At 38.7% G+C, this 25225-nt stretch overlaps 1 protein-coding gene across 3 annotated transcripts in view; it reads left to right on the top strand.

Moving 5' to 3' along the window:
• The window catches only part of LOC131164468 (uncharacterized protein At5g08430-like), a 103126-nt gene that overhangs the window by 13001 nt on the left and 64900 nt on the right, over nt 1-25225 (top strand). For all 3 annotated transcript variants that reach the window (XM_058121676.1, XM_058121677.1, XM_058121678.1), the window contains one exon: nt 16886-16998. In XM_058121676.1, the coding sequence (XP_057977659.1) occupies nt 16886-16998 (113 nt within the window). The remainder of the gene's footprint in view (nt 1-16885; nt 16999-25225) is intronic.

Below are 25225 nucleotides of genomic sequence, written 5' to 3'. Positions count from 1 at the left end.
CATTCTTCGAAAACTTGTCTATAATAACAAGTATAGACCTTGCATCTCCCACTTTGGGCAGGTTGGTGATGAAGTCTAGTGAGACACTTTCCCACGGTTTGGATGGTACTAGTAGGGGCTCTAACAGCCCTGCAATTTTCCTCCACTCCACCTTGTCTTGTTGCCAAGTGAGACAAGTTTGGCTATAATCAACCACATCATCACGCATGTGCGGCCAATAGTACTCCTGCTTCAGTAAGGCCGAAGTGTGCTGCCATCCTGGATGTCCAGCCCACATGGTATCATGACATTCTTTCAACAATGTCTTCCTCAGATCACCAGCTCATGGCATAAAGAGCCGATTACCATGGGTCATCAGCAATCCATCTTCCATTGAGAACTGTCGTGCCTTCCCTTCTTTAGTAAGCTTCATTAAGTTTTGCACAACTGGATCTTTGGCTAAGTTCTCCTTGATGCGCTCCCGCATCATTGTGGTAATAGCACTCACAGTCAAGTGTGCTACCATCTGCAAGGCCGCCAGCTCAGCCTTCCTACTCAGTGCATCTGCGACATGGTTTAATCGCCCCACCTTGTGCTCAAAGGAAAAATCAAATTCTGCCAAGAATTCCTGCAATCAGCCCTGCTTGGGTGTCAACTTTGGTTGTGTGAAGAAATTGCTAACACCTGAGTTATCTGTTTTCACCACATACGTTGACCCAAGTAAGTAATGCTTCCACATGAGGAGACAATGTATCACCGCTAGCATCTCCTTCTTTTGAGCTGTGTACTTTCGCTCTGCTTCACTAAGCTTATGGCTCTCGTACGCAATAGGGTGTTCCTCCTGTAACAAGACTCCCCCAAGGGCGAAGTCTGATGCATCTATCTGTACCTCGAAGGGTTTCATGACATCCAGAGGAGCAAGTACCGGATCTCTCATCATGGCATCCTTCAAGTCATCAAAGGCTCCCTAGCACTTCTCTGTCTAGTTCCACCCATGACCCTTCTTCAGTAGTTCTGTCATAGGAGCTGTTCTCTGTGAATTCCTCTCTACGAACTTCCTGTAGTAGTTGGCAAGGCCAAGAAAGGAACGCAACTCCCTCATTGTTGTTGGGATCTTCCATTCTTGAGTGGCCCTTACCTTTTCCATATCCATCTAGATATGACATTGTTCAATTACTTAACCAAGGAATTTGATGCTCTGCTGGGCGAAAGAGCACTTCTCTTTCTTCACATACAGGCTATTCCCCTTCAACCTGTCGAACACCTTTCGTAAATGCTCTTTATGTTCCTCCAGAGTGGAATTGTAGACAACAATATCATCCTGGTACACCATGACAAAATTGTCAAGGTACTCCCAAAAAACCTGGTTCATCAAGGTACAGAATGTTGCAGGTGATTTCGTCAACCTGAATGGCATCACCAAGAATTTGTATGCCCTATACCGTGTCACACAAGTAGTCTTCGGCTCATCCCCATCAGCAATCCTCACCTGATAGTAGCCTGACCTTAAGTCAAGTTTAGTGAAGTACTTGACATGACTCGACTGATCCAACAAATTAGCAATCAATAGAATAGGATACTTGTTGCGCATTGTCACCTTGTTGAGTGCGCAATAGTCTACACACATCCACAAGCTCCCATCATGTTTCTTCTGGAACAGCACCGGTGCTCCAATTGGTGCTTTGGAAGGGCGAACATATCCCACTTCCAATAACTCATCAAGTTGCTTCCTCAATTCTGCTAGCTTTGGAGGTGCCATCCGATATGATCCTTTTGCAGGTGGTTTCACTCCTGGAAACAACTCGATCTCATGCTCCACACCCCGTAGTGGAGGCAATTTGTGAGGCAAATTATCCGGCATCACCTTATTGTACTCATCTAACACCGCTTGGATGGTCGTAGGCACCAGCTCTTGGCCTACTTCTTCATATACCACCACTGTGGCTAGATATGTCTGCTCTCCCTTTCTCAAACCCTTCTTGAGTTGCATGACTGAAAGGAACTTCCCATCGTCTCCTTTTGTTGCAACAACTTGCACCATACATGAGTGATCTCCCATCAGACGTAGGGAACCAGCGGAAGGCATCAGCACTGCCTTTGTCCCCCTGAGGAACTCCATTCCCAAAATGACTGGAATGTCATCCAATGGTACTGCTGTGAAATTCACATGACCTTCCCATTGCCCAAGCTTCACAGTAACTTGCTTGACTACTCCCAGAGTAGGCTGGGCTACAGAATTAACTGCTTTCATGCTTCTTGTATCATTCTCTAAGGATAAGTTGAGTCTCCATGCTTCCAGTTGTGAAACAAAATTATGGGTAGCCCCGATATCCACCATGGCGCAGGTATTCTTCCCATTGATTCTCAAGTCCACAAACATTAGCCCTTTGGCTCGTGTAACTTTCGGTGCTTTAGCCTGCTTTTCCAATGCGCTCACCTGCCGCATTGCACCCATCCTCGGGGTCTCATCCTCTTCCCTATTGCTTTCCACTGCCTGTTTTGCAATGGAAACCTGTAAAGCATTAAGTGTTGCTTTGTGAGGGCACTCAAAAACTCTATGAGGACCTCGACACAAGTAACACTCTAGTTTACCCTTTCCCTTGGGTGTGTTGAACTCTCGAGACAACGAAACTTCCTTTGAGGTTGATGCTTTATAGTCAGCTCCCCCACTCTTGGGTTTGCCTTTCTTGAAAGACTTTCCACTGTTCCCTTCTCTGCCAGACCCTTTGGACGAAGTAGGGTTATCGCCAGCGTAGTCAGTCAAGCGTTCTATAGCAGCTTGTGCGGTAAACAAGTCTTGAACTCTTTGTTTATGAAGTTTAGTTCTTGCCCACGGTTTCGTCCCCTTTAGAAAATAGAACAACTTGTCCTTCTCCAACATGTCCTTGATATCCAACATCAAAGCAGAAAATTGTTTTACGTATTCCCTGATTGACCCAGTATGCTTGAGGTCTCTCAGCTTTTTTCTAGCATTGTACTAACATTCTCAATAAAGAATTGGGCCTTGAGCTGATATGAACCAACAAGCTCCGATTGCATAGGATGATTTGCCCATGCCAAGCGGACCCATCACAAGAGCTAGAGCCAAGAAGGTCAAGGAGGCTATGCAGGACTAATTGAGAAGTTGCTTGAGCAAGAGTCAATGAGGGCCATGGGCACTAAAGAAAAGGACTTTCTTGAAGAGCCTAAGATGGTAAATCGTCTAAAGACGTGTGAAGTTGGAACCTTAAGCCAATAGGGGTTGTTTGGGGAATTCTTATTGTTTTAATTAAAGTATGGGCTAAATAGTGGACCATTGTGTCAATTAAGCATTGCATGTGACTTGCACATGTTTCATTAAATGACATGGCACATGGCATGTGACTTGCACATGTTTCATCAAATGACATGCGTGCGTAAGGTTATGTAGGACTATTTTATTGGTCAGATTGATGTCATAGCCTATTTTTATTGGCCGGGCTGATGTCATAGGTTTCTTTTATTTTCGATAAGTAGCCAACTCTCTGTTGTATTGAAAAAAGGAATATTTTTGGCTGAATACAATTCCAAGTGAGGTTTATTTCTATTCAAGTTCTTCATTGAACTTTCACTGAACTTATCAAAGGTGCTATCTTTGTGACGTTCATCCATTAATTTGATATTCTTGGTTTGTGCTTTACGTCAAGCAATAGGTCAAGGATCCACTAACATGTCGAATCTTATCTTGGGTTTGGGGTTTTGATAAATCTGATTTGGGTTCTCCAGACGTTCATTCTTGGGGTTCCGCATCATTTGGTATTAGAGCCTTGGTTCAAATCAGGTTCTATCTATCTTATTTTTCTTGTTTTCTTTTGAAAATTCTTTTGTCTTATTATCATTTATCCTTATTTCATATTCTTCTATCATCCGATCTACCTATCTTGTTTTCTTGTTTCTTAAATTTTTTATCTCTTCTTTAACATCATCCATCATCAAGATTGAATCTTTTGTTGCTGGAAATTGCAAGAAACACATCAAGGCCGATTAGAGCACAAAAAAAAAGAAAAAAAGAAAAAAAAAGAGCCATTTTGTGCATTCAAAAAAAAAAAAAAAAGAAAGAAAGAAACAAAGATAAAAGATAGTATTTTGCATTCAAAAAAAAAAAAAAAAAAAAGAGGAGGCAGCAGCTTGAAGGTTTGTGCAATTTGTGGCTACACTTAACTTGGATTCTCCTTTGACTTTATCTAAGTCCATTCTAAAATCTATATGATTTATTATTTTGATTTGTGTTTGAATATATCCTTGGTTGAGTTGGTTATTTTGTTCCATTGAATTTCTTCTTATTTCATTTGCGTCATTATTGTTTTCTTGACTTCTTTTTTCTTTCCTTCTTTATTTTGTGTCTTGATTTAGTTGTTCTATTGTTATTTTCATTGATATCTTGTTTCTAATTCATCGATTCAATTGCTGCATTTGGTTGAACTATTGGTTTGTTTGGGATTAGTTCATTAAAGAACTAAAAGAGAAATCCTAAGTGGTAAGAGGCACGAGTGTGTGAACATATTAGAGGGAAAAAGCCAAAAAAAAAAAAAAAATTGTGTCAAAACACGAGCGTTTCATTGTTTGAGGGTAAACACATAAGGGAGTGAGTGAGGAATTTTTTTTCTCTTTAATATCCTTTTTGCAGGTTTGAAATCATGAGTAGAAAGGTGGTTGGCATTGAAACTTCCAGCAAGGGTAGCGAGAATGAGAACCCTCCACAAGACTCATTCTTCACCTTGCAAGCCATTCAACAGTAGTATGAAAGACTCAATACAGTTTTTGGGGAGTTCAGAGATAGATTGGATAGACAAGATGCTGCAATTGATGCACTGAGAGGAGGGCAATCCAATGAAAGGCGGCGAAGGTCACATACTCCTCCGATTGCTGAATTTGAACATGATATAGGTAGCAATGAAGCAAGTGATGTTGAACATGACGGTATGGGAAGATTTGCTTATCGAGGTGCTAGGCAAGAGCGGCAACCTCGATGGGAGCCAAGGGGTCGAGATAACATTGATAGAAACATTGGAAGCATCAAAATGAAGATCCCTCCTTTTCAAGGGAAAAATAACCTGGATGTATACCTTGAATGGGAGAGGAAGGTTGAGCTCATTTTTGAGTGTCATAACTACTCCGAAGAAAAGAAGGTGAAATTGGCAGCTGTGGAGTTCATGGACTATGCATTGGTATGGTGGGATCAAATTCTTCTTAGTAGGCGTACAAACATGGAAAGGCCTATTGAGACGTGGGTTGAAATGAAGGTGGTGATGAGGGAGCGATTTGTACCAAACCACTACTACCGAGACTTACACCAATGTCTTCAAAGCCTTACCCAAGGAACCAAAAGTGTGGAGGACTACCACAAGGAGATGGAGATGGCTATGATTCGGGCAAATATTGAGGAAGATAGAGTGGCTACAATGGCACGATTCTTATGTGGGTTGAACCGAGAAATTACTAACATAGTGGAGCTGTAGCACTATGTGGAGTTAGAGGACATGGTGCATATGACAATGAAAGTGGAGAGAACTCAAACACAAGGGTGGAAACAAGCATGCTACAACAACTTCAGCTTTCCATTCTACATGGAAACCGAATTGGGGGAAATCAAAAGAAGAAAGGGTTGTTTCCAAATCCAAGGAAGAGAAGGATAAAGGCAAAGACAAAGTGGGCAGCCATGAAAAAGGTACAACTTCTTCTTAACCTAGTAGGTACAGAAATACCAAGTGTTTTAGGTGTTTGGGGATTGGCCATATTGAATCACAATGCTCGAATAAAAGAGCAATGATTATGAGAGATGATGGTACTATTGAGACCGATGATGAAGAGAGTGATCATGAGTTCATGCCTTCACTAGAAGAGTCTAGTGATGTTGAGTATGCTGTCCATGGCGAGGCACTAGTAACTATGAGAGCTTTAAACATGGATGTCGTGAAAGATGAAAATGAGGAGCAGCGTGAGAATATATTTCATACTCGATGTTACATCCATGATAAGGTGCGTAGCATGATCATCGATGGAGGGAGCTGCACTAACGTAGCTAGTATCACATTAGTAGAGAAGTTGGAGTTGCAATACATAAAGCATCCTAGGCCTTACAAACTTTGATGGTTGAATGAGTGTGGGGAGGTTAGGGTGAATAAGAAAGTGCTGATTGTATTTTCAGTTGGAAAATATTCTGATGAGATTCTATGTGATGTGGTCCTTATGCATGCGAGTCACATCTTGTTGGGCAGGCTGTGGCAATATGATTGACGTGTCACTCATGATGGGTTTAAGAATAGGTATTTCTTTATAAAAGATGGGAGGAGTGTAACCCTTGTACCATTGACTCCTAAGTAAGTGTATGAAGATCAAGTGAGATTGAAAAGAGCAAATGATGAGAAAAACGAAAGAGAGGCTGAGAATAAAACAAAAGGAGAGGCAGAGAGTGTTGAAAAAAAAGAGAGGAGAGAAAATGAGGGCAAGAGAGGAGCTAAAATTAGAAGAAAAGAGAGTGGTAAAAATGAGGGAAAAATAGCGAGAGAGGAAAAAGTGAGTTTGTATGCAAAAGAAAAAGAGTGTAAGAAAGCTTTTTATGCACAAAGACTTCTAGTTGTACTCATGTATAAGGAGGCATATTTGAGCACTAACGAACTCACCTCTTCCTTGCCTAGTACTGTAGTTTCTTTGCTGTAGGAATATGAGGATGTCTTTCTTGTAGACGTGCCCAATGGTTTGCCACTGATTAAAGGAATTAAGCATCAGATTGACTTCATCCCCAGGGCTACGATTCCCAACCGTCCGGCCTATAGGAGTAGCCCCGAGGAGACTAAGGAACTTCAAAGACAAGTTGAGGAGCTGCTAGCTAAGGGGCATGTGAGGGAGAGCATGAGTCCGTGTGCGGTACCTGTGCTATTGGTTTCGAAGAAAGATGGATCATGGAGGATATGCGTGGACTGTAGAGCCATCAATAAAATCACTATAAAGTATCGCTATCCTATCTCTAGACTAGATGACATGTTAGATGAACTGCATGACTCTTGCATCTTTTCTAAAATTGATTTAAAAAGTGGCTACCATCAAATAAGAATGAAACCGGGTGATGAATGGAAAACTGCATTTAAGATGAAGTATAGTTTGTATGAATGGATGGTTATGCCATTTGGTCTCACCAAAACACCTAGTACTTTCATGCGCTTGATGAATCATGTATTGCGTGCATTTATAGGCAGATTTGTTGTTATCTACTTTGACGACATCCTAGCGTACAACAAGAATCTTGATGATCACTTGGATCATTTGAAAAGTGTACTGGATGTTTTTAGAAAAGAAAAATTGTTTGTTAACCTAAAGAAATGTAATTTTTGCATGGAAAAGGTTATTTTCTTGTGTTATATGGTGAGTGCTAAGGGTGTAGAAGTGGAGGAGGAAAAGGTGAAAGCAATAAAAGATTTGCCAACACCTAAATTTGTAACTGATGTACATAGTTTTCATGGGTTGACTAGTTTTCATAGGAGGTTTGTGAGAGATTTTAGCACCATTGCTACACCTTTAACTGAAGTGATAAAAAAGAATGTAGGGTTTAAATAGGGCAATGCACAAGAACATGCCTTTAAAATGCTTAAAGATAGGTTATGTTTTGCTCCATTGTTACTTTTACTTGATTTCACTAAAACTTTTGACATTGAATGTGATGCCTCCGGGATTGGTATTGGAGCAGTTTTGATGCAAGATGAGCATCCCATTGCATATTTTAGTGAAAAGCTCAATGGGGCAGCATTGAACTACTCCACTTATGATAAAGAACTGTATGCCTTGGTGAGGGCATTGGAGATGTGGCAACACTACTTGTGGCCTAAAGAATTTGTGATCCACTTTGATCATGAATCATTAAAGCATTTGAAGGAGCAAGGTAAGCTAAATCGTTGTCACGCCAAATGGGTAGAGTTCATCGAAACCTTCCCATATATCATTCAGTACAAGCAGGGGAAAGAGAATGTCGTGGTTGATGTGCTTTCTCCCAGGTATGCCTTAATTACTACCCTTAGCACTAAGCTATTGGGTTTTGGGTACGTAAAGGATTTATATGCTAAAGATTCTGATTTAACTAATGTGTATAAGGCATGTGATAAAGTTGTGTTTCATAAATTCTATAGGCATGATGGATATTTGTTTAGGGAAAATAGACTTTGTGTGCCTAATTGCTCCTTAAGAGAATTTCTTGTGCGAGAGTCACATAGCGGGGGTTTGATGGGACATTTTGGGGTACAAAAGACTTTAGATATTCTGCATGAACACTTCTTTTGGCCACATATGCGTAGAGTTGTATAGAGAGTGTGTTCTAGATGCATTTCATGTAAACAAGCTAAGTCTAAGGTCTTACCTTATGACCTTTATACTCCTTTGCTTGTACCTAGTGAACCTTGGGTAGACATTTCAATGGATTTCATATTAGGTTTGCCTAGGTCCAAAGGGGGTATGGACTCTATATTTGTGGTGGTTGATAGATTTTCTAAAATGACACATTTTATTCCTTGCCATAAAACTGATGAAATGATGCAGAACCCCAAGAATGAATGTCCGGAGACCCCAAATCAGATTTATCAAAACCCGAAACTCAAAATAAGATTCGACATAGTAGTGGATCCTTGACCTATTGCTTGATGTGAAGCACAAACCAAGAATATCAAATTAATGGATGAACGCCACAAAGGTAGCACCTTTGCGAAGTTCAGTGAAAGTTCAATGAAGAACTTGAAGAGATATAAACCTCATTTGGAATTGTATTCAGCCAAAACTATTCCTTTTTTCAATACAGCAGAGTTGGCTACCATAGAAAATAAAAGAAACTCATGACATCAACTCGGCCAATAAAAATAGGCTATGACATCAATCTGGTCAATAAAATAGTCTCACTTAACCTTAAGCATGCCATGTCATTTGATGAAACATGTGCAAGTCACATGCCATGTGCCATGTCATTTAATGAAACATGTACAAGTCACATGCCATGCTTAATTGACACAATTGGCCCACTATTTAGCCCATACTTTAATTAAAACAATAAAAATTCCCCAAATAGCCTCTATTGGCTTAAGGTTCCATACTTCACATGTCTTTAGACAATTTATCATCTTAGGCTCTTCAAGAAAGTCCTTTTTTTTTTAGTGTTCATGGCCCTCATTGACTCTTGCTCAAGCAACTTCTCAATTAGTCCTGTGTAGCCTCCTTGACCTTCTTGGCTCTAGCTCTTGTGATGGGTCCACTTGGCATGTGCCGATCATCCTGTGCAATTGGAGCTTGTTGGTTCATGTCATTCCTCCTCTCCTTAAAAGGATTCGTCCTTGAATCATCACCTACATCAAAAGAGGCTAAATCAGAAACGTTGAAAGTTGCATTGACCTTATACTCACCCGGTAGATCCAACTTGTATGCATTGTCGTTGATATTTTCTAGCACTTGAAAAGATCCATCACCCCTCGGGTGTAGCTTTGTTTTCCTTTTAGCAGGAAACCTCTCTTTTCTTATATGCACCCATACCCAATCTCCCGGTTCAAAAGTAACGAACTTGCATCCCTTATTGGCTTGAGATGAATGTTGTCGATTCTTCTTTTCAATGTGCTGCCATGCTTGTTCATGGATCCTCTTCACCAAGTTAGCCTTGTGCTTGAGCTCTCTCTTCAAGTCTGCCCAACTATCCACTACACAACGTTCATTTTCAATGTCATTGTACTTGGATACTTGGCAGTATCCACTTTCACTTGTATAGAGGTCATCCTCACAGTGTGAAAATACTGTTCCATATCAAACAAGAAGTTCTCTAACTCCTTGGCATCACGGGCACCCCCATACGTCTTGGGTTCTGGTACCTTAGTCTTGCTAACTCCCGAAGTGTTGGAGTTCCCCATAGCAATAACCATCAGATTCACCTTTGCATCCAGATTAGCCATCCGGGCCTGCAAAGCTTCCACAGTGTGGTGAAAGTCCTCTCACATTTCATTGTCAAACTTGCTTGATGCTGTTGTGATCCCATCACTTCATCAACAAGTCCCCTCAGTTGGGCCATCTCATTGGCCATATTGTTGGTTGTTTCTTCAACTTGTGCTTCCAGTGCACTGATTCTCTCAACATTGTTTGGTGCCGTGGTCACTCACCAAAGCTTTCCAAATCCCACAACGAAGGTAACTGAATTCTCGTAGCAACTGTGCCTTGGTTTTGATACCAAGTGTCACGGGACGACTATTTTCACACCTTTGTGAAGGTCTGTGCGGCGCCAGCTAAAGCACTCTTGCTTAACTAGCCAACCTATCGTTTACCAACATTCATCCACGAAACGCTTTCATTAACATTCATTCAAATAGCAGCGGAAACAGTAATCAATTCATAAAAGCTGTGGCAAGCAAGCAGTAAACATTGAAGCAAACGTAATTCATTAACAACACCTCCGTTGACATTGTGTGTTTAGCAAGGGAAGCAAGTAGGCTAAACACGTTGACAATGGCTAGTGAGTTTTACAATGACTGATGAACACTCACCCTCCCCTAAAGAGTTTCCTAAGTAATTCTCACTCTGGCACTAGGAAACATCAAAGTGACCGAGGAGTCATACTGCCTTAGTTGGCATACAATGAAATAAATACTGAAAAATAACTATACACTAGTATTTACATGATGGAAACCCATCCTAAGCACATGAGACAAGCAGTCACAGGCAAGCATAATGCCCTGAACAAGCTTAGCTCGTGACACTGGGCTACATGGCTTCTCACTTTGTGAGGGTAGGGGGAGGGTTGTCATAGTCTATGCAACCTCACCCTTGCTTTTATGCAAAGAGGTTGTTTCCTTGGACTTGAACCCATGACCAATCAGTTATAAAGGAGCAACCTTATTGTTGATCCAATCTGATTGGATGAAAAATGCTTGAGATTGACAGTCTTGGTCTTCTTTAGAATCAAGGTTAAAAAAGTGGCATTAATGTTGCTTACAAATCTTCTTGAATTAAAGAATTCCTCAAAAGTGTTTATAAATTCTTGCTTGAGAACTCCCAAATTTGACTAAAAGAAAGACAAAGAAAAACCATCTGGGCCAAATGCTTTGTCCTCACTGTAATCTCTAACGGCTTGAAGGATTTCTACTTCTTCAAAGGGTCTCTCGAGCCACCCCACGATGGAAGAGCTGAGAGATCTAAAATTTATACCATCCACCACAGGTCTCTAGTCTTTGAATTTAGAGCTAAAGACTTTATAGAAATCACAAATGCTCTTTTTGATTTCCTTTTCCTTTGTTAAAGTGTTCTCCCCAATGTCAATGTTGGAAATGGTATTTAGTTTGCAACGAGCATTCGTCGTCCATGGAAGAATCTAGCATTTGGATCACCCTCCTTGAGCCATAAGGCTCTAGATTTTTGTCTCCAAGAAATCTCTTCAAGGCTAATAACCTTGGTTAATTCTTTCCTGAGTGACCTTCTTTTAGCCCTCCCTTCAGCATTAAGGCCTTGACCTAGCTCCTGCTCATCAAGATCCTTGAATTTTTAAGAATAGCTCTTTGTTGCTTAGATAATTCCAAAGGTGCTTTTGTTCCACACTTTAGCTTTTCTTTCAACCCATTTAGTTTTGATGCTAGCACAAAGCTAGCTTTCACTTGTTGAAGTGTAGACCACCAGCGTTTAATGTGGTCCTTGAAGCCATCATGCTTTAACCATTTGTTCTCAAAGCAAAAAGGGGTTGGCCCTTATTTAACTCCTCTTGTGTCAATGAAAATAAGAAAGTGGTCCAAGATGGGCCTAGGAAGGAGGCCATTTGTTCTCAAAGCAAAAAGGGGTTGGCCCTTATTTAACTCCTCTTGTGTCAATGAAAATAAGAAAGTGGTTTGAGATGGGCAAAGGAAGGAGGCTTTGAGTAGTTTTGGGGGACTGAGTTCCCAATTTGAAGGAATTAAGATTGTCAATCCTTGAGAATGACGGTGGATCTCTAGAGCTGGACCAAGTGAAAGTGCCACACGAGTAAAAGATTAGTGAGAGCATTCAAAGTGATGAAGTCCAAAAACTCTCCCACTTCTTTCTTGAGGGTACATCACCATGTTGAAATCTCCTCCAATAATTGAAGGCACATCCCGCTGGCTTCTGATTTCCAAGCTCGACCTAGAAAAGAAATCAAAAGGGTCCTTTACCTAGGCTTTAAACCCTGAAAGAAGCCAAAAGTTGCTGTTTATATTTTTGAACAAACATGATACTGAGTAAGGGTTAATGGAATGATCTTGCAACTCAACAACGCTTAAGATTCCACAAAATAAGAATACCCCTTGGACTATCTGGCACCAAGGGAGATCCAACCACAAGACTCTTGATCCCAATGATCTCTTACCAAGATCTGATCCAATGTCTCCACTTTGATTTCCTATAGGCAACCAATATCGCCTTTCTAATCTTTAAGAAAATACTTGATTAGACTCCTTCTAGATTTGTTGTTAAGCCCATATTTGTCAAATTGATTTGAATCGTGAATCGAAATTCCAATTTTTGGATTCGAGAATCGAATTGAATTGTAAGATTCAATACAAATTTCCAAAACCAATTCTAAATGATATGCACACATTGATAAATGCACATGAAGCAAAATAACAAAATGCATTTAAATTTAGGCAATAAAAAAAAATATTTCATGTGTATGCTTTCTCTAAACAATTGAAAAGTAAAGGAATGAGTCAAGAAATATTAAATAAAAAATGAACTTTAAGTTGTTCAAGGGAAGGGATCACGAAAAATAAATAAAAACCAAACTTTTTATGTTTGTGAACAATTTAAAAAAAAAAATTTCATGGGTATTCTTTTTCAAATTAAAAACAAAAAAAAATAATTAACTTGAAAAAGATAATAATTGAATATACTAAAAAAAAAAAAACTAGCTTTTGAATCCTAACAATACAATGAAACATGAGTACCATCCTAGTTGATGAGTGTTTCACTTTTTTCTCAATGGTAAAATGCTATACTTGTTGAAGAGTGAAGAATGGTTTTTGGGAAGACAACATAAGATCTAAGGTTCTAATTTCTCCCCTTTATTAGGACAATTTGGCATGGACAAGGAATGGAAGGTAATCATGTGAAAATAAAATCTATAAAACGTAGAAATTCTATAGGGAGAGAAATAGCGACGAGTTTCAGAGAGAAAGATGGAGAGGGCACGGGGATAAGTTGGAGTTCTCACCCTTTCGGTGCAAGCGGCTAGGTTTCTCCTGCTTTGTCGATGCTATGACGAACAGTGGAGTTGCTGACTTGTCGAAGGAAGATCCTTGCTTCTTCAGTTCGAATACTCACATGACTGCCAAGGGAGAACATTGTCGTACATGACATGGAGCCCTTCAAATCTTGAATGACAAAGTCATAATTTCTTTCTCTTGACGTCTCTTGTCTTCAAGAGAGTAAGCATGGTGAGCCTTTTCTCTAACCTTCTCCCTAAACCTCATTACCTAAAACTCCTCTTCGTTGAAGCCCTAACCCAGAAACCGAACCCTATTTCTCTCCTATCCACAGTATCAGAACCATATTTTTTCCCTATCCACCAAAAATCCTCTTCAACCACCAAAATGCTGTCACCAGCCACTCATTTCTCTTATTGCTACTTCTCCTTGGTCGTCAGATCATGTTTTGATAACTAGCGACAACATCTACCGACCATCTTGCCAAACACCAGCCAATTCTCTGAAGTTTATCATGAAAACTCTTCTTTGGTCATCAGAGTTTCATTCGACCCCCACTAACAACTGCAATGACAACATACATAGCATCTGCCAACCATCTTGCACCACTTTGTATCAACTGGCTAGACTTATGAGCAGTTGAAGGAAACCCTGAACTCTGACTGGTGATATGTTTCAGTAAGCGAAGATCCTTCACAACCAGAAAATTTGAGTCTTCTTCGTGTGGAAGAGATATTGTCTGAATTGGAGAGATCAATCGTTTGTTAGGTAAGAAGTGGTTCTCGTTCATGGATAGTGAGGATTTTCTAAAAAATTCGAAAAAGAATGCGAAACAAACCTTTCATACCTTCCTGACAAGAGAGGAAAGGAGTTGGCTTTCCGAGCAATTATAGGTTTTCCTATTTAAAAGACATAGGATCCTTGGATCAAATCTTTTAGAACATCAAACATCTTTACCATGCTTTGGTTGAGAGCCAACAAATTTGGTGATTCTTATCTCTAGAAAAAATTACAAACAAAGATGTAATGCGGCTTATTTGCATGCTAGATTGCTAGAAGGGAAAGAGGCAGGGGATGGTTGAGGTTTTTTGATATTGTTAAGGTTTTAAAAGATCACAAACAAAATACAAGATCTAACTGTAGGGAGGGTCCAAGAATGTGCTGTCTGGACTGTGGGTCAACAAATGTAGGAGCAAAGCAATGTATATCGATTAGAATTTCAGCAAGAACATAGAGTCAGTTAGGAGTTTTGGCGATATTTTAGACTAGAGGGCAGCAAGGAATTTCAGCAAAGCAAGGAATTTCAGCAAATATCAGCAAAGAGGAAGTTACTTTGAGACAGCTTCTCATCTTCTTTTGCACTGTGAATTTTCTTGGAGGATTTGGAATAAGTTTTTTGGTATTTTGTAAGAAAGCTGGGTATGTCCATCTTCAATGGGAGAATTGTTAGCTATTTCCTTTGCACGCTCGGTAAGAAGGAAGTAAAGGCAGTTCTATGGAAGTGTGGAATACTTGCAATTGTATGGTAGTTATGGTTGGAGCGCAATGCATGGATATTGATAGGGAAGAAATTAAATTGGGCACTGGTTTGTGATAAAAGTATTTATCCTCACTATGGTGTGTTGGTTTGGGATTTTTCATAGGAATTGGTTTCTAGGAGTTACAAAGAGTTTGGAGGAACTTATTGGCTTGTTGATCTTCTCTTCTTTTTTATTTTTTAGCCGTAGTTTTTTTCGGGATTGTTCTAGGCCTTTCTTGGGAGATGTCTCATTCTCCCTCGTGTAAATCCTCCTGCTATTAATGAAATCTTCTTTTGCTATACAACAACAACAACAACAACAATAACAAGCCTTAAGTCCAACTAGGTGGGGTTGGCTATATGAATCCTTTTCCGCCAATTCACCCAATCAAGAGTGTTTTCCTCTATTAGATTAGCTAATAAATCCTTCCTCACTACCTCATTCCAAGTTATTTTAGGCGTATCCCTACCTCTTTTTATGTCAGAAACAATAACTAACTCACTCCTCCTCACAGGTGTTCTACTAGGCTTGATTTTCAATGCCCAAACCATCTAAGCCGCCCTTACCTTATCTTGTTTTCAACCGGTGCTATGTTTAAATTATTACATATATGTTCATTTCTTACTTTATCTTTTAATGTTAAACCACTCATCCACCTTAACATTCGCTTCTCATCAACTTTTATTTTTTGTATATGTTGTTTCTTAGTTCAACATTCTGAACCATAAAGCATAGCTGGGCATAGCTGGACCTGTAGCCGTCTTATAAAACTTTCCTTTTAATTTTAAGGGTATTCTATGATCACACAACACACCTAATGCACTCCTTCATTTTACCCAACCTCTTTTAATTCTATGTACTGCATCTTTAATTTCCCCTTCAACTGGCATAATAGATCCAAGATATCCAGATCTATTAGTGCTATTAATCTCTTGATTTACAAGTTTAATCTTTTCTCTATTGCTACTCCTTACATTATTGAAATTACATATTTACATTTCATATATTCTTTCTTATTCCTACTTATCCTAAACCCTTTAGACTCTAATGTGGCTCTCCAAAGTTCTAGCTTAGATTCCACTCCAACCCTACTATCATCAATCAACATGATATCATCATACACCAAGGGATCTCATTTTGGATATTCCTAGCTAGTTCATCAATTACTAATGTAAAAAGATAAGGACTCAAAGTAAAACCTTGATGTACACCTATTGTGATTAAAAAATATCTAGTTTCTCCTCCTATAGTCCTAGCGCTAGTCACTAATCTTATTTAACGTTCAATTATACTTTCCCATAATTTCATCATATGACTTATAATCTTAATTCCATGATAGTTATTATAGTTTTGAATACCGCCTTTGTTTTTTGTACAAAGGTACTAACGTACTTTTTCTCCATTCTTTTGGCATTTTCTTGGTTTTTATAATTGTGTTGAATAGATTAGTTAACCAAATAATTCCTTTATACCCCAAACACATCCAAACTTCAATTGGTATTTTATCTAGTCTTATAGATTTTCCACTTTTCATCTTTTTTAATGCCTTCTTAACTTCAAGGACTCAAATTTTGCGAATAAACTCCTATTTTTAGACTTCTACTCATTTGTCACTTCCAAGTTCAATCTTTCATTTTGGTTTTCCTTAAACAACTTATCAAAGTATCTATGTCACCTCTCTTTTTTTGTCTTCTTCTCTGATTAAGACATTATTATTCTTGTCTTTTATACATTTTACATCACCTAAACCTTTGCGTTTTCTTTCTCTAGCTCTAGCAAGTTTATAAATGTCTTTTTCTCTTTCTTTTGTATCTAGTTTAGTATATAAAGTATCATAACCTCTATGTTTAGCATCACTAATAGTATTTTTTGCATTTTTTCTCACTTCTTTTTATTTTTCAAGATTTTCTATATTTATACAATTTTGCCATATTTTCTTTTGCCATTATAAAAAAAATCTGATTGTGCTGGGAAATGCCAGTTTAAGCAGTAGATATTTTCTGGTATCCATTGTGTGGAGTCCTAGTGTCTTTACTCCTACAATCTTTTAATTTACTTCCACTTTCAAATTTGCACTGATCTTGGGCTGTATTTTCATTGATCTCTGGTTAAGATTATTTCCACAAAAAGCAATTTCTTTTTCTTCTTTAGATGTTTCCTCTTGGTGGTTAATATTTGGCCATTCATTGTGAGTTTGCACACTCTCAGGTGTAAAGAAAAATCCCAAAGTTGATGACCTCAATGCAGAAATTCTCCTTCAAGTTACCAATGTCCCAAATGATGTTCACATTTGTATGCTATCTGACAGTGACTTCTCTGAGGTGATGTAATTACACATAAGTTTTGCCTTTTTGAAAATATTGAAGCAAATAGATAGAAGTTTGTTGTCAGATCATTATTATTCCTGTATTATTTCTAAGCATAATATGATCTTATTGAACATTTGATATAATTCAGCCTAGTTGTTGACATAATTTAACCTTAAAATTTTATTGTAATCTGAAGTATGGCAGAGATAAACTTGCTAGATATCCTCTAATTTAATCATTATTTTTTTGAGTTGATGAAACTGTATGAAGTTCTCTCTTTTTGGAAAATATCTAAGCAAATACTTAGAAGTTTGTTGTGAGATTATTATTATTCCTATATTATTTCTATGTATAATTTGCTCTTATTGAACATTTGATGTTGTTAAAGCTTGATATACATTGTAACAGCTTAAGATTTTAGGTAAAGTGGTCAGTGCTGGTTACCAGGAGGTCCTGGGTTCTAGTCTCATTGCCTGCATTTAAATAAAAAAAATATTGTATTCCCTAGTGGGCGTTATCTATCATGTGGTTATCTTTCCATGTGCTGTCGGGCTGCATGTGCGGGGGAAGTGTTAAAGCTTGATATACATTGTTCACCCACAACCTAACAGCTTAAGCTTCAAGGTAAATTGGTAATCTAACAGATGTAATTCGGCCTAGTTGTTGATATAATTCGACCTTAAGATTTCATTGTAAATTTCCAGTCTCTGTTGAATTTATCCAAAGTATGGCACTAGATATTCTGTGATGCAATCAAATAACAGATCTTGTGCATTTGTGTACCTGGTATGGAGTAAAACATTTTGAAGTTTGTAATAGAATGTGTTGAATTTGTTTAGAAACAACAGTTAGTTATTGTTTTAAAAAAAGAAATTGAATGCTTGGATTTGTTAAATTTGGGCATGTTTGTTTTGTAGCAATTATCATTTGCATTCTATCAAAAAAAGGGGAAAAAAAAGAATGATCTTGTACAGTGTTGATGGGCTATGTTGTTTTATGCCATGAGTGCATTCTCTCTTTTCCCAGGATCAAAATTCTAATTTTTTAGTAAGTCCTTCTAATAGTAGGGAGAGAACCATATTGCTCTCACATCCATCTAATTCTCTTGTTTTCTCTATTTCTTTCTTGTTCAACTCTTATTATCACATGTTAGACCTAGAAATCTACTTGGTGTCAGCTGTATCATGGGGCTGCACTTCGTAATAGAAGGGTACACTACAACTGCTGGTGTTAGCAGCCAGCACAATCAAAGACTAAATCATATTATCATGTTTATCTCAATAGAATCTATTATTATTAATATTATTATTATTATTCTTATGAGATATCCTGGTCAGTCTGGAAGAGAAGGCCACACAGACCAATAAGACTTGGGGGATAGCTCTGCCCATGTCCAGAAATGCAGGAGAGGCACATTTTCAACATGGGAATTTGTCTGGCCTGCGAGGCCAAACTCAATTCCCCCAACCTCCATGATCTGCCCTGCTAACTCATGACTATATCACCAGGAACATGCATTTATTGCTCATAAGGTCTTCCTAAGAGAGTAGCACATCATCACCTTGTCTACCTTCCCCTTCCTAAGAACTATGAGTTAAGGGTTGATGAATTCTTTTGTAGCCATTTCCTTGGGTCACTCTTTCAGCCTTCGTTTTGCAGTCATCAGCACTCAAGCACACACAAGTTCAGATATCAACACCCGAATTTGCGTCAAGAGATTGCTACCATATGTGGGAAGGAACAAAAATAGTTCCTTCATGCTCCTGCCACAGAAAAACTCTTAATCACAATGCTTAGCTTCATGAGGAGGAAGATCACAGCTCAGCCTTTTTGTGCTTGGGCGAGCCCACCGTCAAATCGCACTCAAGATTAATCATGATGTGCTACTATTCCTGTTAAGCCTTTCAATGTGATGTAGAAAGAAATCAGGAATCTAGCTTAGAACATAGATGTGCTTTTGTCTTGATAGAAGTAAAGTTCTTGCAAACAAATCAATCCTCAGAAAAATCCATGCTGTTCTGGGATCTGATGAAGAAATTGCCATGGAGGATGATTTGGGTCAGAACAAGCCTTCATTTATAAAGAAAATCGTTTAGGCGAAGTGCCCTGAATTGAGTCATAGACTCATGGGATGGCAGGCCAAGTAGATCCTTTGGAGGCATTCAAAGCCCAGATGGTTCTTCATGAGGCCTCAGATACTATTATGTGCGGAGCATCTATAGCAATGCTGAATAAATCAGCTTGAAGTTGGTGCTCTAAATGAGGCTCTTTCAATTCCTTTTAAATAGTTTAGTTTTCTTTTTGTTAGCTTCCTTATCAGTGGAAGGAGGTCTCACAAGATCTCCATCAATCTTATATAGAAAAAGCAAGAGCTTGGAGAGTTGTCTGGGAGTATGTAAAATGCTTCAATGCAGAAGCAAACTTGGGCCACAATGTAGTAGGCACAGTCCTAAAGTATGGGCTAAAGGGCTAAGGCTTCTAGCTTCAGTTCTCCCTTTCCGAGAATTTCTGGAAGCTCCCAAAGTCACTGCTTTAGTACTTGCAGCATATAGAGATGTGCAACAATGTAGAGGAGTCAACGCAATCCCAGAGGAATACAAATGCAGAAGAAAGACAAGAAAAGGAAGGACAGGAGTCATAGGATGGAAGAGGCCATCTAAGCCTTCAAAGGAAAAGTAGAAGGACACCAAAGGACCAGAGATGCAGTTCCCGTTAACCCCAGAAAATATTTGAGAACTATACTTCCTTGAACACATCTAGGGGCATGCAGATTGAGGACTCTGCCTGCTGGAGCCCATATAGGAATGTTTGGGTCAGTCTGAGATTGGCCACTCATGGAGATAATGACTGTGAGATGGAGGACTGACAACACTTGAAAAAAGCTTGCTCATTTCATGGGGATGATGACCATGATACGGAGAACTGCCACCCTAGAAGAAAGCCATTGAGTCCCTAATCCAGAAAGAGACACATGGAAGATTCATGGTTGCATGACATGCAGGGCAATAAGTGGAGGAGAGTTGGAGCCTGGACTGCCAAAACTTAATGAGCATCATCAACATCATTTTTGGAGGCCCAATGAGAGGTGATGTTGTCTTAACTCAGAAAGCTTCAGCACGAAAACTGTAAGCTAAACAGCAAAGCGAGAAGATTTTTGGTGATGACTTCCCTGGTGATTTCTTTTCTGGATGTGGATCTAATAGGGAATGCAGTTGACCTAACTAAATCATGCACTAACTCATCATTACTAACACAGCAGGAATAGTAAATAACTACACTAAGTAGTAACAATAACAAAGATGCTGATTATAATTTCCTATTAATTAATTAGAACAAAAAATAACTAATGTTGGCTCCTAGGAAAGTTTTTTGTTTTATTTTCTTGATTAATTCTAAAGGATTCTTGAAACTTATTATAATTATTAGCATATATACAAATATTAAATTGTTGTGAGGAAAAAATATTTTATTCAATGAGAAATTATTTAAGAATAGACGAGTTATTGGGGTTGAGTAGTTCATATGTGTTTATTGGGTTTTGTTTATATGCAGTGTATGCGGTGTATATTTGTTACTCCCTCAATTAGAATATTAAACTCTTGGACGGGTGACCGGTAAGCCTCCTCTCCATGTATCTCCAGGTTGGGGTTTGAATCCTCTCAGCAGCTCCTCTCCACATTTTTTTGTTAAAGATTCCAAGTCAACCTATCCAGGTCCATCATAGGTTTAGTTGCCTGGTTTTGGCTTTTTTGATCCCAAGTCACTTTAAATCCAGTTCTCTACCCTATGTGAACCTGGTTTGAAACTTAGAATAGAGGGTCTGGTCTGAGTTTCAAAATCATGTGACAGGCTGTCAAGTCTCAGGTTGACTTCATTGCAAAGTGCACCATACCTTTGTGTAGTGATGGCAATTATGACCCATACCCATTAATCCACCATATCCACCCTAAATGAATGGGTTGGGTACATCTGTATAATTTTGTGGATCATAAATGTGTGACGCATTTAGACCCAAAAATTAAATGGGTGAAAATAGGTGTACCCACTTAACTCATCAGCCCATTTAAATTTCAAACTTAGTTAAGCATAATGTTAATCAATTCAATGAAATTCATTTAAAACTATACTATAATTACATAATTAATATTATAATTTTGATTTTTTTGTACGTAATTACTTAATTGTGGATAGTTTGATTTGAATATTTATATTATTATATAATTATTTATCTATACAATTGGTTTGATTTGCTATCTAAACCAATTAATATGCATGTATATAATTGGTTTGATTCAGATATGTCCGTAATTGTGGTGTTATGTAATTATAGTGTTGACTACACCTATTATTTGAAATTAAACTACACAATTACGTAATTTATACTACAATTAATTATAGTAAGCTCTCGTTTATATTATCATTGAACATCAACTTTTTTGAAGTGATATATAAATAACAATTCTAAGGAAACATAATGTGATTTCAATTTGATGTTTCTTGATGATAATATACATTTGTATCAATCGACGCTGCTCTAACACCAATGAAATCAAACACACTACTCTTGCGATGGTTCTCTTCTTTGACTTCGTCCGCCTCCCTCCACCAAGCTTGCGACCATGACAGCTCACTCCTCAATCTCTGAACTAAACTTCTCCAAGGTTATCCACACAAACCTCCCCTTTTCCACTCGTTTCCCTTTGTCCTCTCGCCTATTTGTAAAAAACCTTCACTTGTCTCCTAGGTACTCGCAAAAACCCTAATTCTCACTCAAAATCCTTCGTCTCCTCCCCTTGTTTCCCTTTGCCCTTTCACCGACTCATAGTGACCCTAAATCTTACCCAAGATCCTTCACTAACTCTCCTCTAGCATAGATCCCCTTAATTGAACCTTCGTTTCATACACAAAATGCAGTGGCCGATGTAGGGAGGGGGATGAGGCTGGAGGGGCAGCCTCCGCACAAGTTTCCAACAAACTTTGTTTTTAACCCTTAGTGAAGTTGCTGCCATTGACCCCCACCTTCCATGAGCAACCCCCCTTTTGTTATTTTATTTTTACTTCTTGCACATAATGTTATTACATTATAGTATATATATAATAATATGCATGTTTATTTATAATTTGAAAACATGTAGACATGATGTACTACTATCCATTGTGAATTTGTGGTAGATCGATTATTCATAGTTTTTCTTTTTCATATAATGATGTGAAATTGTGAATTATATCCTTAGCCTTAGAACCTTAAGGTAGTGTATGAGAATATGGATTTCAGAGTTTGAACTTGGATTTGTGTGTGGGTTTGGAATAAATTGAATACAATTTTGTATTGCATTTCTAAATCCACACAAATTCAAATACAAATTCAAACCTTGAAATCCATACTCCCAAATGTAGGGTGATTGGGTAAGTGACATATAGTTGTCATTATGCCTTATGATGAAACATTGGGCTTGGGCAGTGATAAAATGCAGACGGGTTAATTACATGAGCAAGCCCATAAGTCCTTATCCTCCCAAACCAAAAGGAAGTCCTTTAGCCCAAACATGGGGATGCTACGAGAGGTAAGAGTTTTTTAGAGTAGAAGCAAGATGATCAGCGGTCATCTTTTAATGAGGCACAAAATGATAATCCTAAGTTGTGCTCCCCTCCAAACAATATTCTTGGCCCCCATCAAGCGGGATGTTTTGGTAACATCAAAGATCAGGTAGTGGAAGTAGGAAATCAAGGTGCTTCTCCTTGGCAGGAGAAGAATGATAATAAGGAAAGCTTCAGGGATGAAAGGGGGGATTTTGACTCTAAGAATCTTAATTTTTGCGAGTTTGAAAACTAGGACTTCATGTTTGGGTCGATTGGAAATCTTGATGATACGGGAGTTAGTTCGGATAATTTGAAAAGTGGAAAGGTTTACGCCTATCATAAGGAAGAGCAAATTGGTGTTAATGGGAGGAAACTTAATGGAGATATGAGAGATTTGTCAGGTGAGAAAACACATCAAATTATTAAGAGAAATTCCAAAGGTGTTCTAAGTATTATGGAGGAACCAATTGGTGAGAAGGTCAAATGGTGCAAGGATAGTAAGAGATGAGGAGATGTTATAGATGAGGATAGTGTAAGAGATGAGGAGATGTTATAGATGAAGATAGTGTATGGAGTAGTGATTTTGAATGCAAAAAAAAAAAGTTTACTTTTGGATCATATTCGGGATGACTATTTGTATTCCTTTGATTCTTCTATCTATCGCCTAGGGTATTTATCTTATGTGTCACCTCCTCCTTTAGAAGGCTTAGAGGGATTTAATATGTTTGACGATGAGGTTAAAAAAGTTGAACAAAAGGTTAAGGATGGAATTCTACCTATTCTAGTCCAAGAAATATCTAGGAAAGACATTGAAACTTAGTGTTTGTTGGATGATTTGGGGCTTAACTTGTCTAATCAAGAAGGAAATGAAGTTAGGCTTGTTGGGGATTTAGAAGCAACAATCACACCACAAGCAAAAATAAACAAGCAAAATGAACACCAAGAATTAATGTGGTTTGGTCCAAACTGACCTACGTCCACAGAGCACATCAAACTTCACTAAGACTGGGCGAAAATACAAGAGGAGGAGGAGGCTCCTGCACTCCACTCAACTCAACTCACTTTTTCTCACACCTCTTTCTCTCTTTCTCACCTTCAACTCAATTACACTCACACTCACATATCATTTCACACACACACACACACCTCCATTTATATAGATGGATGAGGATTGACATAAATGGAAGATGGTAATGAGTTTAATGAGGTATTTTAATGAGATGAGCTGGGATTAGCACCGACACTCCAGCACATCAAAGTTGGCTCTCACAGCTCATCAAGGCTGTCTTTCTGCAGCTTATCAAGGGCTTATCAAGGTTTTGTTTCCATTTTAGCTCAACAATCTCCTACCTGGAGACAGAGACACCATCTCAACCAATATATAGGTAAATGATGTGCTCAAATATGTCTTCAAGCATGAAGACCAACTGAAGTTGAGCACAAGTTCAACTTCTCTGTAGTCACCACCTTTGTCAACATATCTGCTGGATTCTTGCTACCTTGGATTTTTTCAAGTGTCAGCACTCCGTCCTCTAATAGAGATCTGACGAAGTGATAACGTAGTCCAATGTATTTGGTTATGGAATGAAATGCAGAGTTCTTTGCAAGATGTATCACACTCTGATTGTTGCTGTGCAAAACATTTCTCACCTGCTTTATTCCAAAATTTGTCAACAAACCTTGAAGCCAAATCATTTCTTTGCTGGCTTCTATCACTGCTGAGTACGTGGATAGGACAACAATCTTTTGTATCTATGACATCTATCTAATAGCTATTGTGCCAATAGTGAACATATATCTGGTGATGTTTTTGCGGCGATCAATTTCACCAGCAAAATCGGCATCAACATACCCTTGAATTTTCAAGTCTCCTTTGCTAAAACATAGACACTTAGCAATAGTACTATGTAGGTATCTCAAGATCCACTTCATTGCTTCCTAGTGAGTCTTCCCTGGATTTGACATGAACTTGCTGACAGCTCCCACTGCTTGACCAATGTCTGGTCTGGTACAAACCATGGCATACATGAGACTTTCAATGGCTGAGGCGTAAGGTACCTTAGCCATGAAATCCTTCTCTTCATCTGTCTGGGGAGCCTGATCCTTGGAGAGACAGAAGTGACTGGCTAATCGTGTATTTTCTGCTCTAGCGCTGATTCTGTTGAATCTCCGTAAAACATAAAAAATATACTCCGACTGAGATAACTGCAGTGTTCCTTATTGCTTATCTCTGGAGATTCGCATCCCAAGCATCTGCTTTGCTGAACCCAAGTCCTTCATGTCAAACTCCTGTGACAATTGCTGCTTTAGTTTTCTGATCTCTTCTATATCTGGTCCTACAACTAGCATGTCATTGACATATAGCAATAGAATTATATAGCTAGACTCATAATCCTTGAAGTAGCAACAGTGGTCGGCATTGTAGTTATGAAAATCTTTCCTGCGCACAAAGTTGTCAAATTTTTGCTCGAAGCCTTTGACTACCAACCAGGCTTTGTACCTCTTGGAGCCATTATGCTCCTCCTTGAACTTGTACATCCACTTGTTCTGAAGAGCGTTCTTACATTTGGGCAACTTAGCTAGTTTCCACGTTTTGTTGGAGGTGAGGGACTTCATCTTGTCCATTGCAAGCTCCTACTTGCTCGAATCTCCTGCCTGA

The sequence above is a fragment of the Malania oleifera genome, chromosome 9, assembly GCF_029873635.1.
Source record: "Malania oleifera isolate guangnan ecotype guangnan chromosome 9, ASM2987363v1, whole genome shotgun sequence".
Lineage (NCBI taxonomy): Eukaryota > Viridiplantae > Streptophyta > Magnoliopsida > Santalales > Ximeniaceae > Malania > Malania oleifera.
This window is presented reverse-complemented; position numbering and strand designations above follow the sequence as displayed.